This window comes from Oryzias latipes, chromosome 13 (assembly GCF_002234675.1).
Source record: "Oryzias latipes chromosome 13, ASM223467v1".
Classification (NCBI taxonomy): Eukaryota; Metazoa; Chordata; class Actinopteri; order Beloniformes; family Adrianichthyidae; genus Oryzias; species Oryzias latipes.
In genome coordinates this window covers 15,911,373-15,934,648 of record NC_019871.2, presented here as the reverse complement: position 1 = coordinate 15,934,648, position 23,276 = coordinate 15,911,373, and the positions used below count along the sequence as shown (strand labels likewise).

General features: G+C 38.8%; 1 protein-coding gene across 2 annotated transcripts in view; it reads right to left on the bottom strand.

The window, feature by feature from the left end:
• The window catches only part of arhgef12 (Rho guanine nucleotide exchange factor 12), a 47,217-nt gene that overhangs the window by 15,221 nt on the left and 8,720 nt on the right, over positions 1–23,276 (bottom strand). The window contains exons 2-9 of one of the 2 annotated variants that reach the window (XM_023961378.1): positions 10,934–10,954; positions 10,081–10,172; positions 4,814–4,879; positions 2,696–2,794; positions 1,805–1,854; positions 1,526–1,583; positions 1,264–1,436; positions 326–397 (exon numbers count right to left, since the gene is read on the bottom strand). In XM_023961378.1, coding sequence (XP_023817146.1) covers positions 326–397; positions 1,264–1,436; positions 1,526–1,583; positions 1,805–1,854; positions 2,696–2,794; positions 4,814–4,879; positions 10,081–10,172; positions 10,934–10,954 — 631 coding nt within the window. The remainder of the gene's footprint in view (positions 1–325; positions 398–1,263; positions 1,437–1,525; positions 1,584–1,804; positions 1,855–2,695; positions 2,795–4,813; positions 4,880–10,080; positions 10,173–10,933; positions 10,955–23,276) is intronic. The other variant, XM_023961379.1, reaches the window with a different exon arrangement.

Sequence of the window (23,276 nt, the reverse complement as noted above, 5' to 3'; positions counted from 1 at the left end):
GAGCGGGGGGAAAAAAATCAAAACAAGGACAATTTTAGCAGGTCATTCAGAAAAAGAATCCAGTTTCATTCATTCTGAAATTATGATGTAAAAATCAACCTTCTGTGTCTTAATGAAAACATTTTAACACATATAGACTTCATAAAATTCAAGCAACACATTTCCTAGTCTAATTTCTAAAAGAGGTAGAAATTATATACACATTGTTTTTCTAATTATTACGACATTCGTGCATTTTGTGCAAATGGAAACAAGATTTCTTAAAGATGGGATAAGATGCAGATGAATTCACAAAATCAATGCAATAAAGCAAAACTACACTAACCTGAAGGTCCTGCTGCTCTTTCTTCTTCTGCAAGACGTCTGTGTTGTGGGTACAGAAACTGCTATTTTCCTCCTAAAAAAATGGTTTCAATAGTGACTCTTCAGATGTACAACCCATTAGAAAAACATAAAATAAGATGTTATGGACTTAGAAAAAATGTTACTGCAACAAAGTAGCATTAAGTAACAAACAAACAATGTAACAAGAGATTTAGAGAAACACTAGAGTATTGTTGCAAAAAGAAAGCAAAGGCAAAATCCCTCAGATGATGAGGAAAATGAAAACAAAAACAGAAAAAAACCTGGGGGGTATTCTAAAAAGCAGGTTTTGTGAGTTACCACAGTAAGTTTAAGGCTAAGGAAGCGTATAACCTCAGCTTTTGGTTCCAAAAATGGAGATATGTTTCAGGGTATGCTCAGTTCCCATAGCAACTCATGCTCTGAACATAACCTGGTCTGGAGCAGGTTTAGTTAGAGAGGTGAAGGAGCATGGCGTGTCCATTTGAAGATGATTTAGTGAGTAAGTTTTATAAGTTGCATATATATATACACATCACAATGTAATTGGAAATAAGATCTTTTGCTGATGATACAGCCGTATTACTTTTTTGATGAGTTTATAATCTTCATAAGCCGTGATTAAAATCTCCAACTCCGTCTCACCAAAGTTTAGCGCTCTCTTTTGTTCTCCATGCGTTTCCATGGTGAAATCGGCAATCCATTGAGAATGCCTTTATGTACTCGCTGTGCACGCGCATTAACCCAGGTTACCAAGTCGAGCGTAATTACGCTAACTCATATCCGGTCTTTGGGAACCGACATACCCAGAGTAAGCAAGTTCAGGCGGACTTCAGCCAGAGCCCAGGGTTAAAGTCAGGGTAGTTTAATCTTGCTTTCTGGAATACCCCCCTGGTGTGAAAAGTTAATTCTCTTTTGTACCCATGTTTGTTGTGAGGTGGAGAGTTGGTCCTGAGGGCTGGTTGGGCGTTCAGCTGCCGGAGAATTTGGAGAAGATATGCTGACACCCAACATGTCAGGTTCTGATTCTGCTAAAGGGATCTGGGGGAGCCCCGGTGGGCGCCCCAAGACAGTGAGGGCCACATAGGAGCCAGCTGCAGTAAAGAAGACAAGATTAGGAATTATTTTTCTCCTAGAGAATAACAACAACAAAAATATTTACAAAAACTGGAGTGAAACTAACATTTGATAAGTTTCACCACTTCAATGTGATTAGAATGTGTAACAAGGGTCCCGTTGACCTGAAAGACAATAATAACACACACCGCAGTGAGACCTGACACTACAAAAACAATGTGTTAAAGTAAAAGCTCCACTACGCCGATGTACATTTAATTCCCATCAATCCAGGAAAAATGATGTTTGACCAGAAGGTGGCAGTCTAAGGCCCCCATATAGAAGCAATACAGGATAGAGATGTTAGCTTAGAGAACCAACAATACAAAAAGACTGAAGACATTACCTTGATGATTCTGTCTCCTGTCTGAACACCTGCTCGCATGGCAGCTCCATCTGGATATCATAAAAGAGCAGAAAAAACATATTGTAACATAAAAGGCAAGGGAATCATGACAAATAGGAAAAACAACAACATTAATGGAGGAGTGTATGGCTTTATTTGTGGGTTATGGGTTGAACATTTTTTTCTGCTTCATTTCTGCATGATAAATCCCCTACATTGCTTTGACAGACAAAGTGACTATTTTGGAAAACCATAACAGTGGTTATGTTACAAGAAGGACCTGTTTCACGGCTCCACCCAAAGAAAGGGATTTAAGCACGAGACAGGTTATTACAAGCGCCACGTCTAACACCGCTGTCAGCAGCGCACACCTGGAGTCGTTTGTAAACCAAAAACAAACGTGAAGTTTCCAGATTTAAATCACCGTGGAAATGTGGACTGAAATCACCAGGACTGAAAACCCTTAACCCCATCATTCATGGCTCGACAAATCATTTTGATCAAAAATAAGTAGAACAAATAGAAAACAATAAAAGTCCCCCGATATTTGAATAACAATAGAAGAAGAAAAGTGCACAAATTATCAAGGTTAGAATTACAAAGAGTGGTTTGAGTAAACAGTAGTTGCTAAACACTGTTATTTGGTCATTTTGGCACAATCAAGATTACTGATCAGCAAGATTGTCCTTGTTGTGCCACAAATGCATTTAAAGGGGGTTTGAGCCAAAGACTCAGTTGATGCAGCTTACTAACAAAAATGGCCATAAAGTCATAATTTTCCCAATGTAAACACATCCCAACAAAAGAGGGGGAGGCCAAAGCAGGTAAGCTCAAAAGATGTCACTTAAACATCTGCTTTCTCTTTCTTTCCACATTAGGAGTCACCCTTACCTTCTTTGACAAGCTGCACAAACACTGGGTTGTCACCACTGACCGTGAGTCCAAAGCCATTTTCATCTTTCTGGATGATTACGCATCGTTGTACCAGGCCTGCAGGTAAGAGGGACAAACTAAGCATCAAGTTCACACAACCTGGTTGTTTGATTTGATTTTGGTTTAATTTGACAACCAGGAACTAAAGAACAGTAGTTACATTTACAGAAAAGGACATTTCTGCAGCAAAAGCAAGAAAAACCATAGAGAACAAAAACAGACTGGTTTATGCTTCCAATTTAATGTTAAAATTAATTTTATGTTCGCTTGTCTCATTGTACGGATTAGATCATAACTAAAATGATTTTCTTTCCACATAGATACGATGGTGAACTTTACGTCAGGTTTCACTTCCCACTGGAAAAAATAAGTTTGTTCCTCATCCACAAATACTTTAACTGAAACTGCTCTAACCAAGATCTTTGTAATGATATCAAAATAAATAAATTCAATTAAAAAGTATGCAAGTCATTTTCAAACACATGAACTTATTGTTTAACATGAGCAACAAATCCTGAGGTAGTTGAGCACAAGGGATAATAACTATGTACTGTTCAGGCAAGCAGTGGTTTGAATGTTTTGGAAACATGAAAATTCACACCTTACTTACTATTTTATTTCTATAGTAAACATCAAAATGAATTACGAATCTTATTTGAATGCAACATAAGTGTAATTTGCCTCACACACCATAACATATGTGAAAGATTTGACACATTTGATGTTTTTTCTTCTTTGGGTCACAGCTGGGAGAAAAGAACGCCGTTTTTCCAGTTTACGGTGCGTTTCATCAACCAGACGAGAAGATATGAGATCTTATCTGATGTCTGTCTGGGTGAGACTGACAGCACAACACGAGTGCTGAAAACGCAGTACAAACATTATGAAAGGAGTTTTCAAAGAGGGAATGGAGGCTACACTAACTTTAGTTACAAAAAAAAAGCAAACCAGAAGGGGTGAGTGACCCTTGAACTTGTTTATTGTGGTGTTCAAAATCCTCTGCTTGGTACAGTAACAGAGACCCGAAGGGGGTTAGAGTGGGGAGGCAATACAAGTTAATACATGGATAGTGGGTTGGGGGAGCCAAAAGGCACATGCTAAGGGGGAGGGGTGTACAGAGAGGGTTAGATTGGACTAAGAGCAGGGGGGGAAGGGCAGGGGAGGGACGGGCATGGGTGTTAAAGAAGAAGATTATGCCATATAGGTCAAAGAGCTGGTGTAAATTTGCCCCTGGATGTAGTTTGAATTGGTTTGTTTATTTTGCTTTTGGATTTCTACACTTGTCTCAGGGATGTTTGCAAACGAAACTGCAATGTGAATAGACTGACCCAGTGGAATATTCTCTATAAAATAGAGAGATCTGATAAATGTAGCAACCTTTGTTAAAGGCACATGTCAAACAAAGACGTTAACACACAGAGAACGTTTATTTCAAGAACTAGAAAAAGCTACTCCACTCAGCTGAATCTCTGATCTCACATTCGCCGTAGTTCATTCACATGTCCCGTCCTCCAGCCTAAACCCCTTCCTTTTCGTTCTACCTGTCTAAACTCTTCAAATGTTTACTTAAGGACTGATGGAAGTTGAATCCATCAGTCTTCCAAGCCCAAACTTAACCAGACGTCTCAGACTCCTCAGTCCATGTACGTCTTTTTGCTATCAAATTCAAACTCCGTAATCATGCTGATTTAAAGTGCCCACATGAGCCTAAAGGGCACTGCAAGACACACCTGTGCTCCTCATACAGGTCAACCCTCAAAAAGGAAGACATGACTAAGGCTCAAGATCATGTTCTTGCACTGCTGAGTTTGATTTTGAGTCTGAGCTGCTGTGTTGGTTTTGAATTGGTTAATTGGTTGATGCGTCCATCATTTTCCATTATTCCAGGCAAAATGGTTAGAAAAATAAAATAAAAGACTTGATTTGAACCAGCAAGGAAGTAGGTTTTAATCAATAAATATTAGACCACTGACAATCCAAACAGACTATGTTTACAGGAAGCAAAAATCTTGCAGGCAATTTCACACCAGGATCTTTGGGTAGTTACGTGAAACTTTTCCTGCGAGAGCGTCTTACCGCAGGACTCAGGCTTCCCCTCTGCAAGCACACTGTTGTTGCCACTCTTCTGCAGCACCAGAGCATCTGCTCAGAGCCCCCACCAGACAGCAAAGCGTGACCCAAACACACAAAAAAAAAGAAAAGAAAAAAAGACAGGACACACAAAAAGGAAAGAGAAAATCATGAGGGAGAAAAAAATCATGGGAAAAGAGAATTTAAGGACAAATATTCAGTTAAAACAAAACAGTAGTTTGAATCAAAGGATGTAGTCTGCAAGATAAAACTATTTCTCTCTTTCTTGTCTTTATTAGATACAGACACGAATGGAGGGTGGAATAAAAGGGGGAATGACACAGAGGAAATGGCCCTGAAAAACATGAGACTGATGTAGCACTATTCTGTTTCAGTATTTTTAACCAGCTGTTTGCTTTTGACTCTGCTTTAATTACAGAATTCTAAATTCCAACGTTCCTGAGCATCACTGTTAGTTTACCATCAGACAAGGTTTTCCACATCTGTTGACAATAATGTGAAAATCTAAACAAACAAAAAAAAATCATATAAATTTGGGACCATGTAAAATATATGTATTTTGCTATAGCTTACTTGTTGTTAGCTTACTTGTTTTTGTTTTGTTATTCTATTATTATTAACCTGTTTTTGATGGACACGGACTTTTTCACACGTAATGACTGCAGTGTGAAGAAGTCTGCGGGTGAATTGTTTACACAATCAACTGTTGTTGCTTGGCAACAACAAATTGCTGCCAGAGAAGCAATCGAAGGTCACGGGAGAGGCATAGGAGACTGAGGTCCTTTGGAGTTTGCAGGACTCTCAAGAGTTTTTTATGATGACAGTGTTGCATTTGGAGGGGGATGCACTGACAGGAACAGGAAGAGGATCGACAAACTGGTGCGGAGATCCGGCCCTGTTCCTTAATGTCACCTAAAGTCTGTGGCTGTAGTGTGTAAGCGGAGGATGATACAGAAACTAGAATCCATCATGCACAATCCTCATCGCCCTCTGCATGAGACAGAGGGTGCACTGATCAGCTCCTTCAGTCAGAGACTGAAACACCCTCGCTTCAGGAAGGAGCGCTTTTGCAGATCTTTCTTCCTGTGAGCTAATGCACTTTGCTATGAGGCATCTACAAAAAGAAGAAGTCTATTTTTTAGAGTTATTTATTATCTATCAGCTGTTTTTCAAAGAACTATGGCAACACAGTAATGTCCCGTTTGTAGGATCGACAAAATTCTGTTCTATTCTATTCTAAGTTGAAGAACTCTAAATTAATTAATAATGAAAAAATAACTGTTTCTGGATGTCTTGAAGCTATTTTAAAATTCCATATTGGAGGGGTTGAGTGGGTTCGACTACTTTTGTCCATCATCTCTCCATAAAATAACGAATCTTCAATAATGAAGCTTCAACGCAATCAATCAAGTGGTTATATTAGATAAATTACTAAACATGTACTTTTGCATGAAAATGAAAAAAAAAATCAAAGAATGACATTTATTAAAGAAAAGAAGTGGTAGATTAGGTGACATGCAAAAAAATGTCAAGGACATACAGAAAAATATGCCATGCAAACATGTTGTATTTCATGACATGCTTTGGACATGCAATGTCTAAAAAGAGGACGCGGATGCAGATTTTCTTTATATCAACACTTGGTCAAAAAGGCTCCAAATTACAATACTTTTTCACTTACAGCAAAAAGTATCAGCCAAAATGGTTTCATAAATGGTTTAAAATAGATTCCAGCAGTGATTTTCTTTTTTTTTTTTAATTTTCTGTCTAATAAATCTTATGAAATGCAACAAGAACCACGGTTCTGTGTTTGCCACGTGTGAGTAAAAAGTAAATCACGACTATTCACACCAAAAATAACTTCCTAAAGAAAAGATTGTAATTAATCCTTACAGTTGAAGTGGTTGGAGGAGTTCCCACCACAACATCCAACAATAACCTTAAGATTGAATTCAGTGTTTTGTTTACTGACCAAAACATTAGGAGTCCACTAAAAACAGTCAAAATCCCCTCTTTTTTCCTCTTGTGATGCCAAAGATCTCATGGCTTCTTTCTAAGGTAAAAACGACTGAAAGAATAAAAGCTTTAAACATCCAACATTCCCGAAGCACAGCAGTAAACATGGCAGATGATCCCTGCAGGAGCAGATGCACTGCAGTCTATCTGCTGGGAGCCATCATGAGACGGGGATCAACTGATCAGCTTGCACTGGAAGCTCAGCATTTCAAATGACTACAGCGAGATGAGCTGTATAAGAGGAATTGTCATTTGCTTCATTAAAAAAAACGTTGCAATGAATTTTTAAACAATAATTTGTTGAAAGGAATTTCAATTGTATGAGCCGATTCACTTATATGTAATGTAATTTATTCTCAAAAGTAATTTGCTTTTTGCATAATAATCTCTCCCAACTACAGAAAACCCTTGTTTTTCGCAGGGGTTATGTTTCAAAAAGAACCCGTGATAGGCAAAATCCATGAGGTAGAAACCTCTATTTTTATTTACAATTATTATACAATTAAATACTCTATTATACATTGAAAAAGAAAGAACAAACAGGCTCAAGCATTTTTTTCACAAATAAAAGTACTTTAGAAACGTTTTTTTTTTCCAACAAATAACTTCTGTACTGTACTGTCAAATAATAATTTGAATCATCGATGTCAACAGAAGGCTTCAAATTGCGGAGATTAGCCCCGCCCACCGCGACCCGAGTAATTGGATTAAACGGGAGAAAATTAAAAATGATTATGAAAAAAAATACAAAGTACATTCGGACAAATAGTGACTCAGGTGTATTTCACTGCTCTTCAGACTGAGCCGCTGCATCCTGACTCCACTCTGCAGTGTTTTCTTCTTTTGAAGCCCGCGGTGCAGCTGTGTTTGTTCGGGAGAAGAACATAGTGATCGGCAGTTGTTGCTCTTTTTTCTATGGGTTTTAGAGAAACTCAAAATTGCAAGATGATTTGCACGTACATAATGTAAATTTGGCAAGCTGATTTACGTACGTCAACGTTATTGACGCACAGGTAGAGAAGAAGCGGAGTGACTTTTTAGCCAATCAGAATGCAGAACACAATACACGATGCAAATCCATGAAATAGCGAAACTGTAAAAAGTAAACCACGTTATAGCGAGCGATCACTGTATAGTAAAACTGAACGGCAAAAAATTTTGTTTAGCCTTTAGAAATACTAGTTTGTTGCATATATAAAGTAAGTAAAAAAATAAGCTTTTATCAATTTATTTTAGCTTTTGTAAGGGAAGAAATAATAAAAATAAACGGTATAGAAAAAAAAATGAATGAATATGAGATGCAGTCTCTTAACCACCTTCTATAGACAATTTAAGAGGAATCTACAAAAAATATTAATTAAAAAAAGACTTTTTATTATGGCACACCAAGAAGATGTGATTTTTTGTTGTTGTTATTTTATTCACGGTAAACAGCGCTTCTAGCTGAACAGTATGTACAGTGGGGCGAAAAAGGGTTTGAAAGCTACTTTTTCTGTTCCCACTTAGAGAGCTGACTTCAACTGTGTGAGACATAATGTGAAAAAAAGTAATCCAGGGAATTGCACGGCATGTTTTTTAAAGAATTTATTTGTGCAGAAAATTAGGAGTTAACCATTAAGAAAATTTTACCTCAGTATTTTGTAATGTAACCCTGGTTGACATTGACAGAGGTCTAACAATTTTAACTGTACGACTTAACCAGGTTTACACACACTTTAGCTGTTTTATTTTTCTTTTTCCGGCCCATTCTTCCTTTCAGATCTTCTCAAGAGATGCAATGTTTTAGGGCTGTTGCTGGGTATTATAAACTTTCAACTTCCCCCACAGATTGACGTCTGGCGACTGGCTAGGCCCTTCCAGAACCTTGAAATGCTTTTGATATAGTTACTTCTTTGTAGCCTGGGTGATGTGTCAGGGATCATATTTTCATGCTGGAAAATCCAGCAAACTTTTATCCTCATCAATCTTGTCCCTGGTGTCCTTAGACACTCTTTGGGTCCTGGACATGGTGAAGGGGTTGCTGTCTTGACTGTGTAAGGGTGTGAACAGGTATTTTTTATATAGAGAACAAGTTTAAACAGGCTAAATACTTGTGTTCTGCATCATTATACAAGTAAATTCTATAAAAATTTCCCAATATGATCTCTTCTTTCTACACATTCTGTTTCACAGTTGAAGTATATAAATGATGAACATTACAGACATCATTTTATTAAGTGGGATAGTTTGTAGAATTGGTGACTCCCAAACGCTTTTTTTCGATCCACTGTATGTAATCATACTTTGAGGCAAGTAAAAGAGCGTGTTTATTGATGGCACTGCTCTGGCCATGCAGAGTAGTGCAGATTCTACATATGTGCAACCACTGGATTACATCTTGTAAATATTTTGCAGCATCGTCTACAGATAAGCCACCATGTGATGCAGTGGATTTGGAGTTTTTTTATAAATACGGAAGCTTACTTGTATCTCAAATCATCTTATACTGATTGCCAACAAACACCAGAGCCAGTGTGACAATATAAACTAGTCCATTTCAGAGCAACCTTAATGCAAAACAGACTAACGTGCACAACAGGCTCGCCAAATTAATAATAATTTCCCTCTAAATCAGGGAAAGCTGCAGAACACAAAAACGTGAAACTATTATCAATGCAAGTTGATGAATTTTTAACCCCAATAAACAAACTTTTGAAGTTTACTTTTTGTTTTTAGCGTGTGCCTGTGTTTTAAAGTCTAATGCATTATACATTTCATAAAACTTTTTTTTTTTACATGTTACGTCTACGTATGGGCAACTCCAGGCCTTGACGGTGGCATTCCTGCAGACACACCGGCTCTCGAGGCCTGGGGTTTTGCATCTGTGTGTTAAGACTATATTTCTACTATTGGTTAATTTTACATTTACAGAATAATTTAGATAAATCCACACAAATTAGGATTAATGTACAACTGTCTATAACAAACAAAAGCACACATTACAACATCTAACACTTTTCTCCATTTAATCATGTCTTGTGCCAATTATCCACATTACACACGTTTTTTAAGATATAATGTGTATATGTTGACAGAAGCAAAGACATGAGGGAGAAGAACCTTTAAGTCACGACTGCTCTCACTGCCAAAAGGTCAGAACAGATGCAGCTTGTTCCTGACAGGCTTGAGCAGGGTGTAAGCAAGCTTCTAAAAACAGAACACAAAAGGCAATCCAGAAAGTAGGCGTGTGGCATTACCTGTGGGGTCAAACTCATTTGAAGGAAGCGATGATTTGTCACTTTTGGGTTTCTTGTCTGGCGGATGGTCTTTACTGAGAATGCTGCTGGTTCTAGAAAAAGAGGAACATCTGTTAGAAGCTTATAAATGCATGTGACTGACTGGTGCAAACCACAATGAGTCAAGGTCAAAGTTTTCGCTTTAAAAGTAGTTCTATTAATTCCTCATAGAATGAAACAAAATAAAATCACTGTAGTGCAAACATATTAGTGTGTTGTTCCTCCACAAAAGCAAAAGCTTCATGTGCATTAAACAGAACTGACTGCGACAGAAAGTACGGAGGATTGTTCATTGTAGAACTGAGGTTAGCGTCGCAGGAAGACCTTTAACTGAATGAATGATGCCGAGTGTGTCTACTGTATACTGTAGCAGCCAAAGAGGATGTGAATCTGCTCTGTTGAGTGCCCAAAGAGCAAAGGAGAGAAAGGACACTCCTAAGTGAAGATGCCACAAGGCCAGACTCCAACTTGAACTTATGAGGCTGTGTAAGGCTGGCTGTGCCTATATGCCGGCCCCCTCTGTGAAAGACCACTGTTCTGCTTATAGTGAAAGGCAGTGATGGGTTGCCCATAGAAGAGGGACCCCTTTGTCCTCTACTCAGTCTGTATATGTGTATGAGTGGGGGTTGGAGGGGGTATGTTTGGACCCATTTCTGAAGACTTCTGTGTTGCAGCACAACAGACCTAGTAAATCCTACACCATTTCCCACATCTGGAGCTGTGTGTAAACCAGGCATGCTTACATTTGTTGCCACAGGATTACTCAGTCAAGAATTAAAAAGAAAAAAGAAAAGGAAAGTAACATTTTTCTTACCTGACTGGTTTCACGTTAAACCTGAAAAATGAAAAGGAGAGATAATTACAATACAATAAATACAAAGTAGTAACAAATATTTAAGGAGGAGGAGCAAAATACTACAGTTTCTGCAAAGCTTCAGGGAGGGGTAAACATTTTAATCCTGATCACACATCAGAGATCCTCAGCGGCAGATTAAAACTGTTTCCAGGTCATATGTCTTCTGCCCCCCAGATCTCAGCTATTTGTCAATGTGTCACATTTTCACTCCTAAAACTTGACTTTCTTTACCAATCAGACATGACCCCCCCCTGGCCCCCCATTTCCCCCAAACAGCCCGTTAGAAATTTAACTCCTAAAAACTAGATGTTCCCCTTTTACTGCACAACCAGTGCCATGGTTTTCCTTTTCATAGAGGCAAAATGCTGACAAAAGATGATCTAAATTTAACATGTCAGAATACTTCACTGTCACCTAAGATGCACTGTCTATTTGCCGCATTTAGATCTTGAGAAATCATTCTAAAGTATGCAGAAGCTCCAGTTATAAAAACGGAAAAGCAGAAGTTGTTCAATTATTGTTTCTCTTTTCGGAATTTCTCTTAAGACTGTGGATAACATCTGAGCTTCCCAAAGTAGAACTAATAAAGTATTATATTCTGATCTTGAATTGAAGGCTAAATCAAATCTAATACTATGTTCACACCGCACATTCTTCAACACCCTTTGAACATATGGTGTTCATATTGGACACCATATTGCTGCTGTTTACTAACATATGTCTGCTACAGTTGGGAAAGGCTTGGTAGGAAATGGTGCAAATCTAACAAATCCTGCTCCAAGCCTTTTTGTTTCACAGCTCCATTCTGATACATGAAAGACTTGCTGTCTTATAATTCCAACTAGGCACAAACCACAGATATTAATATCTCCTCCACAAATTCCATGAATTAAAGGGGACACCATCCAATTGTCACTACCAAGTCCCTGATTGGTCACAGTTAAACCTGGTTTAACTTTCAACATGCGTTTTGCACGTTGAGCCCAACAATGGTTGTAGGAACTTGCGTAGGAACGCGTGAACGTTAGAGTTTTGAACCCAGAGGCTTGAAATGTGCATAAACACGCGTTTACATGGACTTTTATTGGAAGTGGTCGCTTGAATGCGCATTGCCAAGGTCAGTGTGAATGTAGCTTAAGACGTTTTCTTCAGTTTCTTTGCTTTTGTTGGTAGACATCCCATAAAAGAACATTTAAAGAACAGTTACCTCTATCAAAAATTGCATTTCATTATTCCCATGAACACTCCTAACATCTGCATTAATAATACAGGTAGCCAATCAGATTTTCACACTTACTCCATGCTACACTTCTTCTAGGTTTTTCTTGCCAGCAAATGCAGATATTTTACCTGATATTAATAGCAATATTGTAGTTCATATATCAGAATGCTATACTTTGCTATACTATGCTTTACTGCTACCATTTTTTAAGTAGGATAAATTCTAAAAAATGTAAAAATTCACCAAGAAAAATATGTTATATGACATATTTTAAACAACAAGTAAATTCATGTTTTTGCATAAACTACTCTTCTCTACTCTTCTTAGACTGCTGCCCCCGCGACCCGGTCCCGGGTAAGCGGAGGAAGATGCATAAACTACCTTTAACAAAATATGTTTGTTCAAAAGTTGGAATTTGTAAACACTTTCAAAAGCTTTTTTTATCTATATTTTTTACTACTTTAAACCTCAAGATTGTATTACAGTGTAACAGAATTACAAATGACTACACATTTCTGAATACAAGTTTTTCATAACAAGGAGGTCTCACAACTTAGTAGCTCACATCAACTTTGTTTCTCCTTGCGACACTGAGTCCCTTTCAGAGCCGAGCAGAGACATCTGAATAGCTCGTTTATGAAAATGCCTCAGACTGTAATAAGTTCCAGGGCCAGAGAAAAAAAAAAGCTAGCTTTAAGTAGCCCCCGCTTTAGGAAACCTATAAATTGGAGAGATGGAAAAGTCAGCACATAAACACACACACACACACACACACCCATACTTAAATGAGCATTTGAACATACAAGCTCAATGATGGTAGAACTGACTCAGCAGAGGTTTTCCTTGCTTAATTACATGGTTAAAAAAGAACAACAAAAAAACATGAAAGGCCACTTCAGTTCTTCTGGGCTCGATGGTGTGTCATACTATAAGACATTTTATAAGAGATTTAAAATGTTTTTTGTTTTTGACATAACAGTGGATGTCTTTGTCTCAAAGGTTTTTTTGTTTATGGGCTCCTCCACCTACAAACTCACAGCAGAACAGGAAAAAAAAAAAAGGGGAGGAAAGCCTGCCAAGCTTAAAGCAATCCCTCTACAAACTGTTTATGAGAGCAGATCAGAAAAGTTATAATTAGAGATCAGAAAAAGCCACAGCAGTAAAAAAATACATAAAATAAAATAAAAGAGGAATCCCAACAAAGAACAGAAACAAGTTAAGAGAAGGGACCGAAAAGAAGTTGCCAAGAAAAGGAGGGACTCGGAAAATTAAACCCAAAGGTAGACTAAAAAAGATAAAAGGGTAAAAATGATTAACAAGGAAGATAAGGGGAGGGGATTATGACAAAGATTATGCATGTGTGGGCTAAAAAGGATTTGTGCAATAGATGGTTATTTACTCATCAAAACTTTAGAGCACAACCAATTTGGTCACACGTGTGACTGGGTTTTTCAATGGTGCGCTTACAAAAAAAGAAATCTATGGTCCAGCAGTTCTGTTTGGTTCTGTGCACAAAATCCCTGTGCACACACGCCCGACAGTTGGAGTGGATGAAAAATTCTTTATCAGAGATTCAGCTCCACTGTTTACATACTTTCGTCTACAGTAACTTTTCAAGCGTTAACGCATTTAACATAATTCCAGCTGATTCTGATGCGGATAAAAGCAGCCGTGAGCTGATTTGCAGCACCGTGCAGTTGTGGAGTGTTTGCATTATCAACGTTTATCAGTGCATACTGCTGCAGAGAAAAGCGGCACCGCAGCTCTCTACCTCAGTAATGCGTTGCATATCGGAACAAAGCCGGAAAGAAAAGCTTTTCCCTGCGTCAAAATCTGCTGATTCACGGGGATCGTGTGAATGGTTGAAGATTTACAGTATGTCAAATAGTCTGTGTTAAATAGGTGTCGCTGCAACATTATTGGCGTTAAAGGATTAACTACGGCAGCCCTGAAGTTCAAAACACATCAACAAATCACTTAACGCAAAAAGATTAGAAAGATCACAACAATTTAAAAAACCAAAACAAATAACAAAAAAACAACATTAAGGTGTTTTTTTTACTTAAATTTCAGCTCAGTAAAGCCCTACTCCAACTATATTTTTATTCATTTACAAAGCAGTGGTCTTTATAATTATGATTATGCAGTTTTTAGCAATCTGTCGTCTTCTTGGACATAGTTTCTGTAGAGCGGCAGGAGTTCAATACCTCTGAGTTGTGGGCAGGACTGTTTGCGTGAGAGTAAGCCCCTACTGGTATCTCATGAAATCTTTGTCAACACTCTCTCCTGATAGCTTACCACCCCTCACAACCCCAACCTAACATTAGAAATGCACTTTTGTTCTTAAAATATTTTATATATCATGAGAAAAAGCATTCATTTCATGGTAGTGGGTCTTAAAACACCAATATTTTCATGTAATTTATCATTATTGTAGAACTTTGTTTCAAATAAAGGACTTTTTGTTTACCAGTTTGATATCGACAGTGAACAAAAGGAAAGTGACTATGTAAACTGCAGAGTAAAAGGCAATGAGGTTGAGAAGGTGGGTGCACTAAACATTCGTGCTGGTGCACTTAAGACAAAAAGGCGCACCGGTGTAACAATTTAGCCTGGAGCCTTGCTTATGAATTGTATGACATGTAACTGGAATATGGAATAAGAAAGTATGAAAGCAACATAATGCCACATTAGCTCTAGTAGAGGCAGCACAGAAAAACTGAGAACTCAAAGGTTGAAAAAAACATTCTTGTGTTGTCTCCAACAACAAATCTCAAATCATAGCCTAAAGTCCTTATGTACAATGTTTCTTTTATTTTTGTAATTTCAAAGGATTGTATTCAGACTGAGGAATCTCAGAGCCAACCGAAGCTCAGTCTGATTGAAAATGAACAGAGACCACCTCCAAAGATCCGGGAGCGGGTCCTGGACCAGGGTCCAGTTGGGTGTATTCCGACTGAAAATTTGTTCCTGATTATGGGGGGAAACAAACTCTGGTTCACTTAAAGAGGACCAAATGTGTCCAGTCTCAATACACCTAAAGATTTCAATTTATTTAGGTATATTTGCATTACAATGCATACAGGCAACTCTGTATTCTCGCTGAAGAGGAGAGGTCTGTCTGGCTATTTGTGTGCACGGGGGGCGGGGCTGTTGTTCAGACATTTCTCGGCGCGTCAGGTAGGGCAAGCAGGCAGGAGCAAGACAGCGGAGGGGGCGTGTCTGCAGCTGTGAACGCCGACCAGAGTCTGTCATGGGATGGAAGGTGTTTCTGGAAAGACAGTCAGTGGCGATCTCGTAGGGGAAACATGAGCGCCCAAAAAAAAATCCTTTTATGCCCCTAGACTTAGTTAGACCCCCCATTTCCACGTAGATGTCATTAAATCTGTGTCAGGGCGCCCTTACGATCCTGTCACCTTGCTGCTACAATGACCGTATGTTTATTTGTCTGTGTAGAACACACTGGGGGGGTGTTTGCACGCGGGGGAAAACAACAAACAGGTAGAGAGGCGGGGGCGGGGCTTAGACTCACCGCTTGTGATTCAAGACCCGCAACAAACTCACAGCTGCTTCCTAATAAAAAATGGCTGTCATCAATAAAATTAACATTATTTATTGGGTTTACTGGATTAAATAAATAAATAAATAGAAAGGAGTCTGCATCAAAGTGAATTTGTTTCCATCATCTCATTCATCTTAACTCTGGGTGTTTAACAGACAGAAAAGTCTATTCAAGGTTGTGGAAAATAGACAAAAGATCAAATGAAACATCAGGTTCATAAAGAATAAAAATAATTAAATGAAATAATTAAATACATATCCTAACAGCATTTTGAACCAATACAAGTATTGCCAAATGAACTATCGCGATATATCTGCAAAAACATTTTTTCTAACACACCTAGTGTTGCGGCTCCTGTGCTTTCATCTCAGTGGGAAACTGATCCAAATGGCTCTTTGAGAGGAATAGGTTGCACACCCGTGGTCTAGCACATCCACGTGCAGTCCAGGTTTGTATTGTAACATTATCATGTTTAAAGTAAAATGTTTTGTTAAAAAAACAATGTTGCATAATGAGGAAATAAAACACTTTATGTTCTTAATTTGTTATTCATTTATTTTTCGTCCTCAAAAAGTATCGTTAAGAGTATTGCTAAAATACCGGATCAATAAGAGTAGTAGTACCGTTGAAACCTTAACGATACCGATCCCTATCTATTTCTATTATAAGTATTGCTTCGAATCCAGCTCATTAACTACAGTGGTGTTATAATAACTTAAGCTTGGACTTCTTCCTGTATCGGGCCCAAAAATGTCCTGGGAGGGAATAAAGGGAGGAGGAAAGGGCAGAAGTGGGTGAAATGAGAAGGAGGGGCAATAATGGAGCGGGTCTGGGCTTGAATGCTCCATTGAGGTTTGGTGTTTTGATGGAAAGCTGTGGCAGAGCTGGGTTAACTGCAGCAAATGTGGCAGCAGTAGAGGCTGGGACCAGACCAGAGCATGGAGGAAAAGAAACAGAAGATAAGGAGGGTCAAACAGCCCTGTGGGGAAAAAAAGACTGACACTCAGCCATCTCTGTGGGTTTTCCAAACACCAGAGAACAAAATACAGCTTGCTGAGAAATAGACAAACCTGTCCACAATTCAGAACCAAATCTTTAAGGATCAGGGTTAATTCATCTTGTTTAAATTCCTTTGTATATTCTATAAGCGGGACTGGAAGAGCTATGACTTGTAAAAATCTTGAAACCTTTTTTAAACAGTTGACGGTAAGCTGCAGTGATCGTGACAATCTGCGAGATGAAATACAGTATTAGAGACTCCAAAACATCCAGAGATTTTAGATTAATCTAAATCTGGCTGAAGTATGGAGCAAATCTGTGCTAGTGGCACAGAATCCTCAGCTTTATCAGCTGAGCTGAAAAATTATAGTAGTATGCCAGAATCCTTTAAGATGAACTATTTCTCTTTTCTAAATAGTCTGTGCCTCATTTAAAAAATAGGATATACAATTTTACATAAAAAATGTATTATTTATTTGGATTTTAAGTACATAAACTAAACTAAATCGCATGCTCCACAGCAACTGGGAGTACATCAACCTTCAAAGTGAATTGTTGGGGAAGCTTCTAAGAAAGCTGATGAGCGTTTTTTTTATTTGGATAAAAAAAAAAAAGAGAGAAAGAGACTTAAGTTAATTTTACAGAATAGGTTCAGAAAAAAAACCTAATTTGTTTTATTTATATTTTAGTGCTGTCGTACAATTCCTTTTCTAGTGCAATTAATTAAACATGACTTTAATAAATTAATCTTATTTCAATCGAACCGAATAATTACTGTGAAATGCCTCACTCTGAGGTATTTTCAGTTAAATGTGTGAGATAGGCTACGTTCACACTGCAGGCTGAAACGACCCAATTCCGATTTTTTTGCCCCTACGCGACCTGTATATGATCTTTTAAAGACAGTCTGAACGACACAGATCCGATCTTTTCAAATGCGACCCAGCCACTTGGTTATGTGATCCTGAATCCAATACATATCAGATCTTTTGAAATGCGCCCTTCGTCTGAACGGCCAGGCCACATGTATCCGACCAGTATGTCATTGATAAGCTACAAATGTCATCATTCTGCATTGAAGTAGGCGGGAACGAGAACATAAACATCAACCATGGTGGACAATGCTACCGAGACCAGTCAGTGGAAGGGAAGCCATGTCACCGATTTGATTAATATTTGGGGTGACAGCTCTATTCAGGCCAAACTCAAGATCTCTTATCGCAACCGGGCGTTTCTGAACAATTTTCCAGCGAAATGACCGAGCGTTGGGGTTGAACCTTTCCGGCGATGACTTTTTTTCCTTTCTGACCGTGGTCTGAAGTGCGGGAGAGACCTTCTCAAGGGGCCAAAGGCGGATCCTCCTTCGGGGTTCACTTCCCCGTTCGGACCCTCAGATTCTTCAGAGCGGGTTGATAAAGACTCAATAGCAGTTCTGCTGGGGGAAGCCATCTTTTATTATCATCCTCCTTCCTCCATAACACACAACATGAATGCGCGCCCCCAACACACTTCTGCTGCCCCCCTGTCACTCCCTGATGCGCTGCACGCACTCTCTCCTCTCTCTTACACACACGTGCGCTGCACCAACACATACACATCCCCATTCCACAACACTGGGTACAGACGATCCTGGCTCCAATGTCTTTTTAAAATGAGTAAATTAGAATTGTGGTTTCTCCTTTGTGAAAATAAATGTAATAATGCAAAAAGAGCTCCGCTGTTAACAACACTGTTGTTGACATCCATTGTTAACGTTAGCTACTTCCGCAAAAAACAGTAACGTCTTCCCCGTTGAGTACTATTTTGCGCATGCAGATCACTTCTGGGTCATTTCATGGTCACACAGGAGATCACAAAAGTTCGCATTTAATTGGAAATGTGAAAACGGCTTTGCCAAAAAAACGAATTTTTTCAAAAGAAAAAATCGCAATTGAGCATTAAGCCCTGCAGTGCGATTGTAGCCATTGTGACACAGGAAAAGATCAAAGTATATCTAAAAAAGTGGCTTTATTTAAGTGTTTTTATTATAACAGACTTTCAAACTTTAGTCAAATTCAAGCTCCCAAACATTGATAAACCGTACTTGCTAGTAATTTAAAATGAAGAAAGATTGAACTTTCATTAATAATAATGTAAATTTCTATGAGAAACGTTATCTTATTAGAGTGAAAATTGATTAATTAAAAATATTTTTTTTAACCCTTTGGGGATGCACTTCCTCCTCCGTTCTAAACACAGGATCTATTATCTAATCTATGAACCTGAGTCATGCCGTGCGAATGAATGCGCAAACAGAGTCCGAGTGACATGACTCAGATCCACTCCTGGCTTCCGAGTCTGTCGACACCCAAACAGCAAGAAACGTCTGTGCAGCTCTGCTGCATGCATGTTAATGTATACCACTGTTCACTCTGATGCTTTATATGTCGTACTAGCCAAGGGGGGGATTCATTAAAAAGATGATACATGATTAGAAAAGAATGGGTGTGAGACAGAAAGGAGGAGGGGGCGTGGTTTATGTGAAACAACACAATAGCTTTACAGTTTAAGCTGCAGCCTCAGGGGTAAAACTCTGCTCTTTCTGCCCCAATAAACCTAATCAGGATTCCTGAAACAACAGCCAGAGGACAGACATTTCTTCATGCTATGCAGTCAGCTATTCTTAGGGACTTGTCAACCAGTCATGATGACTGCTGCAAAAACCTGTGCTAATCGGCGAATAAATGAAATAATAATCTTAAAATTGAGATAACACTTATCGTCTGACTCTTTGATGACTGCATAAAAAAAAATCCACTTTCTGTCACACACCTAGGTGTGCGAAATTTGTTCTCCGCATTTGACCCATCCCCTGGGGGAGCGGTGAGCTGCAGACGAGCCGCGCTCGGGAGTAGGGGTGTAAGAAAAAAATCGATTCGGCAAATATCGCGATAGTTCATTTGGCAATACTTGTATCGATTCAAAATGCTGCCAGGACGATATTTATTTAATTATTTCTGAGTGTCCTTCAGCGTCTGACTCTTTTTGTCCACTTCACCCTCCGACCGCTAGTTGCCAGCAGAGCACACAGAGCCTCTTTGAGCAGCTCCACACACCACACAAGACAACAGGAAGACTGCAGCCAGAGGCAGCTTGTTCTGTTGTTATGAGACATGATGAACTACTTATTTGGGATGGATACCAAACAGAAAATCTGTGCCATGTTGCTGCCAGTAACAAATAAAACGTGGATTGCTGTGCTTTTTAGCGGCTCAGATAAATAAGATAGATAATAAAGCACGGCAGCGGCTAATAGGCTAATGCGCTTAGCATCGGCTAAAATGCTATCGGCAAAGCGGGCCAAAGTTCTTTAGAACCTCCCAGCAATAGATTCTAAGTTAGCGACCTGATGGATCAGAGGGGTGTGTAAAACGCTCTGAAAAAAAGGCCGACATCCGTGGATATCAGCGTTAACAAAGGTGCAGCAGCCAGAGCAGATATGTAAACAAAGTACCTTCTTTGTCACATTAAAGCAACTTTCCTTTTTGCTGTCATGCTGCCTTATCATCACACTTTATTGTTTCTGGAAAGAATAAGTGTGTCCCCTTTCTATATTTTAACTTACCAAAATAAAAGCACTATGAATTTGCTTTAGTAAACGCAACTTATATATGAGAAACAGTTGCAGTGCTTGACATTGAGATCATTAAATAAACTGAATTTGACCATTTTATTCCAGTGGAAGACATTAAAATTCTGTTAGAGTTTTTTCAAAGTCATGTTTAAAAAAAAAGAAAGAAAATATTTTTTTCCCCCCCATTTTCTATGAGAAAAAAAAGTTTTGGTAAAATATCAGGATACGTATCTTATCGTGGGGCGCTTATCAGGATACGTATCGTATCGCCAGACTTGCCAATACACACCCCTACTCGGGAGGCAGCAGCGTTAAGGGTCCTGCCTAAGGGCCCTCACTGAAGGGGGTTCTATGCAACCGTTCACTGTAATAGTGCTCAATCATTGATACTTTGATGGTATTTATCTGTAATATGTTTTGACTTTAACTGGGAAGTAGCTGTCCAATATGGCAAAGAGGGGTGATGGGAGAAACACTTTTTTTTCTTTGTTTCCTGTGTTCCCTTCGCTGTATTGCCACTCACCTTTCGCGGTCTAGCTGTTTTGCAGTTTTTTTTTTCCAGTGCCGTTTTGCATGCATTTTTTAAACAATGCATGGTGTTGTTAATCAATCTCCTCTGTGTCTCCTGTACAGAATGTGTCATATTTGCCACATATAAATAAATATTTGATTGTAATTTTTTTTACATTTACTTTTACTGTACTTTTCAACAAAGGTTTGAACCTTGAAATAATTAAAACAAAAAAGATGCCTGTCTGAGAAAAGTGTATCAAGTGTGTAAAACATCTGTATTCCATGTAGGGGTGTGACGATAACCGCATCACCACGGTGATCGTGATGACTCATCACAGCATGTTCCTCTTTTTTTTTCTCAAGTATTGCATATGGTGCGTGATTTGAACTATAATAAACACATTCACATCTTTGCTAATAATTTACTTTCCGGGGTGCGGTTAACCGCAACACCGCGACTCCTGCTGCTTCATCACCGCGGTGATCAAAAATCCCACACCGTCACAGCTCTATATCTATGTACGGATTTCCTAAATCGCAGGTTATTTTTAGAATATGCAACATCTGCGATAAGAACACTGCACTTAAAAAGCATTAATGCAGGTCTTGAACCAGAGTTTAAGAACTTTGACATAAATTATGACAGTAATAGAACAAGGTATGCTTTCTATGAGAAGCAGTCCATCTATGTCCAATTGCATCCTTTTATACTTTTGTTTTTTAATAAATCACATATAAAGAAGACATTGACCAAAAGTTAATGAATATTAATAGAATCTGCTTCAGGAACAACAGATTGAAAGAAAGAAAGATAAAGAAAAAGTTAAAAAAATATCTGTTTGAAATTGTAAAGCAGGCAGCTTAAAATCCCACATTCCAAAATATCTTAAATAGCTTAAAGGCAGTAGACTAGTTTAAGGTCACAGACCCCTAAATGGACATGCGAGGACATGACACTTGGTTGAGACGGCTCATTTTCCCTCCTTCTATTTGCCATTGCTGTGATCCAGTGTTTAGTGAAGTGAAAGAAAATGCTCATGACCTGCATCTCTTTTGTTTAACAGGGAAGGACTGTAGGGGATGTCCACAGCTTTCAACATCAGAGTGCCTGGGTGACAGATCCCAACTACCCCGGCAGTCCTTGCCCTAGCTAAAACCCAGGCTCATCCATTCAGCACCTCTATCCTGGGGGCATCCCTCGACTCTTATCTAAAACCTACATACCATTGTGTAGCACAACTTCAGTGTTATCCTTCTAACAAAGCTAAACGAATACACACAAATAAAATCCCTTCTGACACATTGGAGATACGGCTATGACCAGTACAAGTGCTTATGAAACAGAAACACATATGTAGCCAGAAAAAAAAATCCCCAACTATAAAAGTGAATAAAGGTAGAATGATGTTCTCTGAAATCTTCTTTCTACATCTTGCACCAACCATCCCACCACTCAAGAGGCTGTCACATTCTAGCCACTCTGGAGTATCAGGCCTCCTGCAGAAGATGAACTGTCAAACCAGAACGTTGCAAACGTTTAATGAAGGTCACATTTTAGCACATTGATACCCTTTACAAATGACAACAGAGACATTGGTACTGAATGGAGGAGTGTTATTAAATGTTGGGGAGCCCAAATTTTGTTCTGAACAACACGTTTACATCTCCTGCTCTCTGCTGTAAGATTACTCACCCAAACTATGGCACCTTTACCTTAGTAATGCAAGCAGGTTTGATTGGTGTGTTTTAAGACACAGCTTGGCTATTTTTACATCTAGCCACTGTGAAATGCAATATTTTTTCTGAGTACATGAAGCTGGCAAGAAATCGACAAAGTGGCAAACATAATTAGGCTACTGTACTTTTCAAGCCGTAAGGCATGCATAAAATTACTTTTTCAGGAATTGACAGTACGTCTTTTAATTCAGTGTGCCTTATGTGGAAATTCTGGTTGTGTTTGCTGACCTCGATGTGGTCAAAAGTCTAACAAAATGTTTTCGTGGGACTTTGGTAAACTACGAAGCTGCAGTGCATGATGGATTGCCAGAGAATTACAGCTACATTAGTCAGGATCATGGCGGAGTGATATGAACTGTGCAGCAACACAATGACATGAAAAAATGAGTGTATTTGTTATAACTGAACAATTCTGGATGAATGAGAATGGGTTCAATGATCAAATTTGACTAATCTGCTGTGTTTCACTCTCTGCAAAGGCAGCTTGCAGGTAAAAGAGGCCCACATGTTTAACCACACAGTTTACTAGAAAAACTTCCAATCAAAACCTCTCACCAGTGGCCTGTCTCTTGGAGGGGCGCCCTTCAATAATTTTACTGGTACATTCATAGGCTAAATCCCCCAAATCCCCAAACTATCTTCATATGACACAATT